Source organism: Mus caroli, chromosome 1 (assembly GCF_900094665.2).
Source record: "Mus caroli chromosome 1, CAROLI_EIJ_v1.1, whole genome shotgun sequence".
Classification (NCBI taxonomy): Eukaryota; Metazoa; Chordata; class Mammalia; order Rodentia; family Muridae; genus Mus; species Mus caroli.
The window spans coordinates 52,164,065-52,174,255 of NC_034570.1; the positions used below are offsets into that span (position 1 = coordinate 52,164,065).

Consider the following 10,191-nt stretch of genomic DNA (forward strand, 5'->3'; position numbering starts at 1 on the left):
TTATTTATTTATTATATGTAAGTACACTGTAGCTGTCTTCAGACACTCCAGAAGAGGGCGCCAGATCTCGTTGCGGATGGTTGTGAGCCACCATGTAGTTGCTGGGATTTGAACTCTGGACCTTCGGAAGAGCAGTCGGGTGCTCTTACCCACTGAGCCATCTCACCAGCCCCAGATCTGCATTTCAACTAAATGGCAAAGATACTTTATACATGTTAACATGTGAGCATGTAATCCCTGGCCAGTACTGTTGTCTAGACGTAGAAGGTGGATTATCCAAAGAAGTGAGTTTGAGACCCACATGGAATTTGAATGTTTGCTATTGTGTAGTGGACTCAAGTTGCTGCAATTAGCCAAGTATTTGTGAGCTATCCTCTTTCACAATTCCAAGATAGGGCCCATTTAAAAATAAGGTGGCTGGAGAGCTCATCAAGTGGCACAACACCATGTACTCAGAAACTACCATGGGCTGGAGAGATGGCTCAGGGGTTAAGAGCACTGACTGCTCTTCCAGAGGTCCTGAGTTCAAATCCCAGCAACCACATGGTGGCTCACAACCATCTGTAATGAGATAAGATGCCCTCCTCTGGTGTGTCTGAAGAAAGCTATTTACATATATATAAAGATATAAGTAAATCTTTTTTAAAATCACCATAAAACCCAACATAATTAAGAACAAAAGAAAAAAAGAAAGCTGGGTCTGTTTTTACATTGTGCTTGTACACTTTTTTTTTTTTTTTTGTGCCCACTCACAGGCCAGGTTGTGTCAGGTCTCTACCATATTTGTTCTGAGGATTGAACTCAGGGCATTAGGCTTGGTGACAAGCATATTTAACTGAGCCTTCTTGCTGGACTTTTGGGTTTTGTTTTTGTTATTTCGAGACAGGGTTTCTCTTTTAGCCCTGGCTGTCCTGGAACTCATTCTGTAGACCAGGCTGGCCTCAAACTCAGAAATCAACCTGCCTCTGCCTCCCAAGTGCTGAGATTAAAGGCGAGCTCCACCACACCCTGCTCTTGCTGGGTTTCTGGAAACAGGGTCTCACTATTCAACTCTTGCTGGCCTGCTTAGATAAAGCCAGCTTCACCTCCTCCATGTCTCCATTTGGTGCCTGGGACTGTTTATGGCACTCCAAGATAATCTGCAGATTGTTCCAAGATAAGCTCCAAAAAGCCTGCAATCAGCATCCGCCCCAGATGTCCACCCCTTACTGAGAAAGGGATTTTATTATACCCCCTCAACCCCTCCCTATTTTTTCTCATTGTGTGCTTATAACCAGGCTCTTGGCCTCCATTAAACAGACCCTGACAACTCTGCTTGGTCTCGCTTCCCTCTCTCCACCTGTTTCTCTTTCAGGCCTGGGTCGACCCACGGAATAACTAAGAATTGCTGGATGGGACACTGAGCCTCTCAAGTGTGATCCACCCCCCACCCCCCACCCCCAAGGCAATTTAAACAAGATTCTTGAGGTTTAAGTGTACTTCAACATTGTTTAGCAACTGAAATCATGTTGGATACTAGGAACTCGAGTCAAGCTGTTTTTTATATGTCATGATCCTGTTCAACCATAACAATGATTTCCAAACAAGTCTACGCCTAGGAAACTGGTGTTTTGGTGTATTTGTGTGCATGCATACCCATGTGGAGGTCAGAGCAGGCTGGGGGCTGTCTTGCTCTGTAGAGCTCCACCTTACTGCCTTGTGACCGGATCGTTTTGCTTTTTAAGTGGTCCAGGATGGCCTAGAACTCATGATCCTCCGGCTTCCACCTTCTGAGTACTGGGATTACATGTATGTGCCAGCATACTAAGCATTCACAGTTGACTTTTATAAAAGACTACCTCTATTCAATACTGAATTATTTTAGCATATAGAAAATAACTAAGCTACAAGGGTGACTCAGTGGTAGAGCACTTGCTTAATCCCTGGGATCATTAAAACAAAGGAAAAGAAAACGACTAAATGATTACCAGTTGAGAAAAGCTACCAACTAAAGACACGGACATCACTGAATGCTATGCAGTATGATTATGGGAACACACAATGCTATGCTTAGGGAAAAAAAATGTCAAGTGGAGAGTCAATTGCCTATTCTTATAATTCCTATTTTCTACCTATCTTTTTTTCCTGTGTAGCCCTGGCTGCCCTAACTCTGTAGACCAGGCTCTCCTTGAACACCTGCCTGTCTCCTGAGTGCACCACCAGCACCCAGCATAATTTCTGTCTTTATAGTGAATCAACTGTGAAGTGACTGTAGAATCTAAAAGTGCTAGTGTTCCAGCTGGACACGCTGTGCTCAGGGTCATCTATTCAGCGTGTGCGGTGTCTTCCCTGTGCTCTCAGGCATGGCCCAGAATCAAATTGATTAGAGACAGACTCAAGTTTGCTGTTTTCAGCTCTACTCAAGCTCCTGCCTTGGAGCTTTAAACAGGCACTGAGCATCTCATTCTTTTGTGTGCATGTGTACACTTCCCCTGCCCCAGCAAGGACAAAGGTTTTATTATTTAAGGAATAGTTTTACCTTTAGGGTCTCCACTCGGAGTTGGAATCCTCTGGGCAGCAAGAGGATTTGTAAAATGACCTGCAATTCTTAAAACCTCTCTAGGCATTTTCAACTCATTTTAAAAAGTATCCGTGTAGAAGTTAAAGAACCACCTTCCAGAGCTGGCTCTTTCCTGCCACTGTTTGCTTCCAGAGCTCAAACTTGGGTTATCCAACCTATCAGCAAATGTCACTGAGCCTGCTCAATTTTTTTTTTTTTTTTTTTGGTTTTTCGAGACAGGGTTTCTCTGTATAGCCCTGGCTGTCCTGGAACTCACTCTGTAGACCAGGCTGGCCTCAAACTCAGAAATCAGCCTGCCTCTGCCTCCCATGTGCTGGGATTAAAGGCGTGCGCCACCACGCCCGGCCGCCTGCTCAATTTTTTAAAGAAACACCAAAATTAAATAATGAGGACCGTGGAATTGAGTCTTGGTGAAGTCCTGATAAAGCGCAGGATTCGAGTACACATCTGCATGTGTAAGCAGAGGGCCATTGAGGCAGACTAGGTTACCTCAGCCTCCACGGGCACTTGCACATACAGGTGTACAGATACATGAACAAGGGTACCCAAACATCTGCCTCACGATGGCTACAAAGACTTTAGAACAGCAGAACACACCACCATACAGACTGACCAGAAAACAGCAGTACTAAACTTGATCAAGAATAAAAGGAAAACAAAACCTTAATCTTTTAGAGTAAGGATGCCCCAATACTCACTTTTTAATCTTTTAAAAGTGTAAACAAAGTTGGGTCTGGAGAAGAGAACTGGCTGCTGTTCTCTAGAGGGCCCAAGTTTGATTTCCAGCACCCTTTTCAGGCCTGCAAATATGTGGTGCAGGCATACATGTAGGTGAAAATGCCCACATACATACAAAGGCAAAGCTATCTTCAGACTTTAAAATAACTGCAGAAAGACAGTACACCAAGCTATAGACCTTTATACATTCATAAGCACAAAGTTTATTCCAAATAAATCATTCTATAATTACTGAAAGATGTTATCTGGCTTGGCCATGTATTTAATAAAGCATCTAAAAAACATAAAATGTTTTACAAATTAAGCTATACAAAATAACTTAATTAAAAGCTAGACTGATGCAGTCTGTAAGATTCCCTTCACAGCACCATGTTTATAAATCACGTATGCTTTCTAAGTGGGTAAAAGAAAGGATGCTTTAGGGCTTCTTTGAGAGTAATTCTTTTGATGGGATCATACTCCAACATTTTCCCAATGAGGTCAAAGAGCTGCTCATGTTCTGCATCCTGAGATAGCATAAACTCCTGAAACAGAAAGACAAACATTTTTTACTGCTGCACTTTCTTCTAACAAAAACAGAAGGAACCATTTATGATCATGGGATGCCAGGTTACCAGGCCTCTCTTTTGGAGGTTGATGAAAATTTCTGAGGCCATCCTGGATTACATATTTTTATGTCCCTGAACAAGACCCCACCTCAAAAAGCAATTCAAAAACCAGAAACAGAGACCTTCAGAGGGTGAAGGTCAGCAGACTGTAACAATCAGGATTTTCTATAGCCCAAAAGTGGTAGCATGCATGTCCTGGTTGAAGAGTATCCAAAGCCTACCTTCAGAGGTTTACAGCGCCGAGAAACATATCTGCCAGCAGAACTGTGCTCATCCCAATCTAATCGATCATGATGGAAATATCTGCGTTTCCTAACAAACAGTTAAATGTTCACATTTACCATACTGACTTCCCCAAAGTCAAAATAGCAAAGGTAAAGATTTGTACTAGTATATTAGAATATCTAATCTTTTTCTAGAAAGTTAGAGCAAAGGAAAAAATAGCTTAAAAAAAAAAAGTTCCAATCAAAATCCAATTGTACTACTGCAGATGCTGTGGCTCAAGTAAAACATACCTGGTTTTCTGTATCATGTGCTTTGGTAGTGGTCCAAGAATCCTTTCCATCATTGCTAAATGTTCCCTGCTATCATGAGTCTGAAATAAAAACATTTGTTACCTTATACTGTGTGCCCCATTTAACAATTAGTTCTCCAGTTCTAGCTGTTCAAAGTCACATAAATGACAACCATCAAAATGACATACGGCTTAACTGCAGGAAAACAAAGGATTATATGCCTCAAACTTGCACCTCATCTTCCCTAAATAGTTGGAGACAACTGCCTATAATAGTAGTAAAGCTGCCTAAGGCAAAGTACACAATTTTAATTTCTTGTGCTTTATTAATCTAAAAAAAAAAAACAAAACAAAAACAAAAAACAAAAAAAACCCACCCACCCCTGTTCTGTAAATACATTCTTTAGAGTAGTTTACATAAATAGGCACTTTTTAATTCAGAGCCACTAAAGCGCACAATTCATTGTCACTTACCGGAAAAACTGTAAATCCAAGATAATACTCGATAAGAATACATCCTATGCTCCAGACATCACATGGCTGTGACCACCCTAGGGCTGCAAAGCAAAGCACAATGTCATTGTAGAAATCCTCACTATTTCTGGGAATCCTCAGAGCAAGTTAGGCTAGGACAGCCCGCCAAGTTCTGAATTTATTGAAATGCCCTGACCACAATGTGTACGGTGCTTGATTAATCTAGTATTTTCATTTTCTTTACCACACCAAGAGCAGTGGATTACACCATACAGTCTCTCTGACATACTTAGGTGCATGGTAGCCATACAATTTGTTCTTTAAAGTGCATTCTCTTCAAGTCAGATTCTGGGTGTGTAGGTCAGGTTAGTATTGAGCAGACAATGTATCTGGAGTTGACGAAGATTATAAAATGCCTACTCAACAACTCATTTCTCAAAAACAATCTCATTTTTAAGGCTAAGCTTCACTTGCTAGTTTCACAGCTGGTTAGTTGAGATATCAACCATCTGTTTTTGGAACAGGATCTCACTATGTGGCTCAGGCTGGCTTCTAACTTTGAGTTACTTTGAGATCTACCAACCTCTGATCAAAGACATGTGCCACCATGCCCAGCAATTTGAAGTATCTCAACATAATTTCTAATACTGTTGTCTATTTTCCTTTTTTCATGATGAAAGCTTAGGCAAGAGCTGTACCACTGAGCTACATTCCTTAGTCTAGAGTATTATTTAATGAGAAAATGATCAACAGATCAGTCATATAAGCCAGGCAGTGGTAGTGCACACCTTTAATCCCAGCACTTGGGAGGCAGAAGCAGGCAGATTTCTGAGTTCGAGGCCAGCCTGGTCCAGAGTGAGTTCCAGGACAGCCAGGGCTACACAGAGAAACCCTGTCTCGACAAACCATAGAGCAGTCATACAAATAACACCCAAACTACACATTTTTATTGGATTCAATATAGCAGTGCAGGCTGTTTCAGCATAACAAGTACTAACCTAAAATAACTTCCGGTGCTCTATAATGTCTTGTAGATACCAATGTGCTGTGGTGTTCATCATCATATGTTGCACTACCAAAGTCCACCACTTTAATATCTGGATTTACTATAGTACGTTCATCACGTTTCTGAAAAGCGTAAGTGACAAGTTATAAGCCATACTATTGAAACAAAGTATTCATTAGCACTATGATAATCACGCTGTTAAGTGCTCACCATTTTGGGATTATAAGCCTCTGTGTAGTCAGACTTCACAAATAAGATGTTTTCAGGCTTCAAGTCTGTATGAGTCAATTTATTACTATGCAAAACTGGAAAAAAGTACATAATCAGTCTCAAATATCAAAAGAAAATCATAAGCCCTATATTGTAACATATGCCTATAATCACAGCAGTGAAAAAGCTGACACATGAAAATCTAAGACTAGCCTAGGTAGGGTACTACACGAGTCCTCTTTGTGACAGGGTTGCTTTCTCTCTCTATAGCCCTGGACTTTCCTAATACTTCCTCTGTGGAACAGTCTGGCCTGGCCTGCCTCTGCTAATTGAATGCTGTGAGTAAAGATGTTTACCACCCAGCCTGGCTCAGATTGTCAGAACAAACAAGATGGTCTGGTGAGATTGCTCAGTGGCATGGACATGGACTACTATTCAAAGACCTGGGTTCAAGTTCCAGCACCCATATTAAGTGGCACAACCAACTGAAATCTCAATGCCAGGGGGGGGTCTGAAACCCTACAATCAAGTTTATGTTGTGCACACATGAAAATAACAAAATTAAACACAAGGAAAAAAAAAAAACAAAACAACCCCCCCCCCCAAAAAAAAACAAAAAACAAAAAAACCCCTTTGGTGTCTTCTTATATAATGTAGAAAGTAATCAACACTCTTAGTCCAGTAACGAATTCACCAGAGAAGGTGTGAGGATCTATGTCTGATAATAAATGCTTTCCATCCATACAAGGTTGTATCCACAACATTCAGGTGGTAGATAGATACTAGGGCAGGATACTGAGATCTGAGACAATCAGATTGTCTCAAATCACTGAGGACTGAAACACTACCATTGTCAACTCTAGTGATGTGGATGTAGTAGTAGCACTACATCTTAGAACGAGGACAGAGTACAAGGTTGCCCTGGACTGCACAATGAGACTGTTTCTCAGTAACAAGAAAGGAACTGAAAAGGATGGCTTCCATCAGTAATCCCAGTACTTAAAAGAAAAAAGTCAGAGGGCTGCCAATTAAGACAATGGCAACAGGGTACTTCTGGTTTACAGATCTTGTTCGGGGGTAGGAGGCAGTCTTAAACTGAGGTTTGGGGCTAGAGAAATGGCTCAGTAAGAACACTGCTCTTCCAGAGGTCCTGAGTTCAATTCCCAGCAACCACATGATAGCTCACAGCCATCTGTAATGCAATCAGATGCCCTCTTCTGGTGTAACTGAAGACCGCTACAGTGTACTCATATGAATAAAATAAATAAATCTTTAAAAAAAAAAAACCACAACAAAACCAAACTGAGATTTGTTGCATTTAAATTTTTTAGGACCCTATGCTAAATCAGTCTTATGCATACACCTTTTATCTTTTGTTTTGAGATAAAAAGATGGCCTCAAAAGCTATTTGAAAATTCTGATCTTTTGGGGCTGGAGAGATGACTCAACAGTTGGTCACTCTTCTGGTCTTGAGTTTAATTCCCAGCAACCACATGGTGATTCACAACCATCTATAGTGGGATCTGATGCTCTCTCTGGAACACAGGTTTACATGCAGATAGAATTACTCATACATTAAGTAAATGAATCTTTTCTTTAAAAATTCTGTTTGTTTTTGTTATTGTTGTTTTTGCCATCTGCTAAGGGCTAAAAATTAGAGGCATGCATCGCTATGCCAAACTTACACGGTGCTGGAGATCCAACCCAAGCTCTGCACATGCTGAGCCAGCACCCACTTTTTTTTTTAACTATTAATTTTATGTATATGAGTAGTACACTGTAGCTGTATTTTACACATTGGGTTGCATTACAGATGGTTGTGAGCCACCATGTGGTTGCTGGGATTTGAACTCAGGACCTCTGGAAGAGCAGTCAGTGCTGTTAACCGCTAAGAGATGTCTCCAGCCCACAAGTCTAGCTTTCTATTCACTGAATTAAATACTACAGACCAACAACTTGTAAGCAACTAAATATTACTTCACAAAAATTTCTCTTCTCTGGAGATTGAACCCAAGGATGTGTGATTAAGTCTTCCTCCCACCCCTATTGTCAACTATAGCTATTAAGATGTATATTCAAATCTTTTGTTTTTTTTCTTCTTCTTCAAAACAGGGTTTTGTAGCACTGGCTAGCCTTGAACTCCGAGATCTGCCTGCCTCTGCCTTGGAAATGCTGGGGAGTTAAAGGTGTCTACCATCCCCTGACCTTTTAAACCACTCTTAACAAGCTTGCTATCTTTTAATCAGCATTCAATCCCCCAATTAGTCTGTATATACTCTCAGGCCAGGCTTTTAAATCCCACAGTAGATCTCATCTTGTGTAGTGATGGGAACAGAACAAAAAGGCCTCATTTCTGTCACTGAGCTAGAGTCCCTAGAGTTCCACCAGATTCTTCTTTTTAAAGATCCAAATTAGTCTGACATTAGTCTCAAACTCAAATTTTACAAGAATATCAAGAACTTACAGTTTACAGATTTGCATATTTGATATGCCATCTTCCTGATATGATCCATTCGAAACGGCAGAAAACTGTTTTCCTTAATGAAATCATAAGTACTAAGCCCCAGAAGTTCAAACACAATGCAAATGTGACCTCGATGCTCAAACCACTCCAACATCTGGACACAACGACTATAAACACGTTAAAAAAAAAAAAAACAACTCAATAATAGGGCTTACAATTCAAACCTCTCTGAAACTATTTCAGGTTTTAATGTGATACTTACAAAGTACTATGGGGGTCTGTTGTATTCAAGTGTTCCAAAACTTGTATTTCTGATTGAGCAGCTTCACAGTATCTATCCACATTTTTAACTATTTTTACTGCTACACGTCTACCTCCCCTGTTAAAGAAAATAAACGTAAGTTTTAAAAGGTGATAGATGCCAGGCAGTGGTGGTGCACGTCTTTAATCTCAGCACTAGGGAGGTGGAGGGAGGCAGATTTCTGAGTTTGAGGCCAGCCTGGTCTAGAGTGAATTCCAGGACAGCCAGGGCTACACAGAAAAATCCTGTCTCGAAAAATCTGGTCTACACAGTGAGTTCCTGGACTACAGAGGCCCTGTCTCAAAAAAACCAAACAAACAAACAAAAAAACCCCACACCACTAAATAATAACCCTTAATCATGAGTTATCCTTTGTTCCTTCAACTAAAGACTATATACATGAACAGTATAGATTAAGCTAATACAACAATGTTGAAATTAAAAAAAAAAAAACAATAAAACACTATCTCAATCTTTTTTTTTCTTTTAAAAAGATTTATTTATTATTATATCTAAGTACACTGTAGCTGTCTTCAGATGCACCATAAGAGGGCATCAGGTCTCATTACAGATGGTGTGAGCCACCATGTGGTCACTGACATTTGAACTCAGAACCTTCGGAAGAGCAGGCGGTGCTCTTAACCACTGAGCCATCTCTCCAACCCCTCAATCTGTTTTCTAAGACTCAAAACAAATGCAGTTTGTTTCCCATATTGCCTACCACTGCCAAATACTATCTCAAATCGCTGTTCCAGGTTATCAGAAAAGTTGATGCTAGGTCTCAACTCCTCTCATTTACAAAGTTTTTGCTATTCTTGGGGCAGAAAATGTATAGCTGATCAAAGTGGTTGCTTTAGATGAACAAGGTCCCATGGACTATTCCCAGAACTAAACACATACAAGTATTTATAGTATTTCAACTGTTGTTAATTCTGTACTGGCACAGAGCTCAATGCTGGCAGAGTTTTGGGACTGTCATTTCTATGGCTCATCACCAGGTTTTCTCATCACTGGGTTTTCAATTTGTAACCTTTGTCCTTCCTTACCTGCCTAAAGGCAATCTAAGAGATGTATCACCAATCTAAGAGATGTATCACATGCTGTCTCCCTGCTAATTGTAATAAAGAACTGACTGCCAATAGCTGGGGCAAGAAATACCAAGGAAGAGAAGCCAGAGAGGTTTGAGACTCAAAAGCAGAATTGTAAAGAACACTGAAGGGAACAGAACAGGTAGGTAAACAGATAGCCAGCTGGCAGGACAAGTGCTAGAATAGTCAGGTTAAGTAAAGAGCAGCTGAGCCGGGCAGTGGTGGCGC

The 10,191-nt window shown here is 40.7% G+C and overlaps 1 protein-coding gene across 2 annotated transcripts in view; it reads right to left on the reverse strand.

Annotated features, from left to right (window-relative positions):
- Positions 1-3,223: 3,223 nt before the first annotated feature.
- Positions 3,224-10,191, reverse strand: part of Clk1 (CDC like kinase 1) — a 12,981-nt gene continuing 6,013 nt past the window's right edge. For both annotated transcript variants that reach the window (XM_021162157.2, XM_021162150.2), the window contains 8 exons: positions 8,837-8,953; positions 8,575-8,741; positions 6,111-6,205; positions 5,893-6,022; positions 4,895-4,977; positions 4,422-4,501; positions 4,128-4,218; positions 3,224-3,822 (listed from right to left, as the gene is read on the reverse strand). In XM_021162157.2, the coding sequence (XP_021017816.1) occupies positions 3,679-3,822; positions 4,128-4,218; positions 4,422-4,501; positions 4,895-4,977; positions 5,893-6,022; positions 6,111-6,205; positions 8,575-8,728 (777 nt within the window). In that variant the 5' untranslated portion in view covers positions 8,729-8,741; positions 8,837-8,953 and the 3' untranslated portion in view covers positions 3,224-3,678. The remainder of the gene's footprint in view (positions 3,823-4,127; positions 4,219-4,421; positions 4,502-4,894; positions 4,978-5,892; positions 6,023-6,110; positions 6,206-8,574; positions 8,742-8,836; positions 8,954-10,191) is intronic.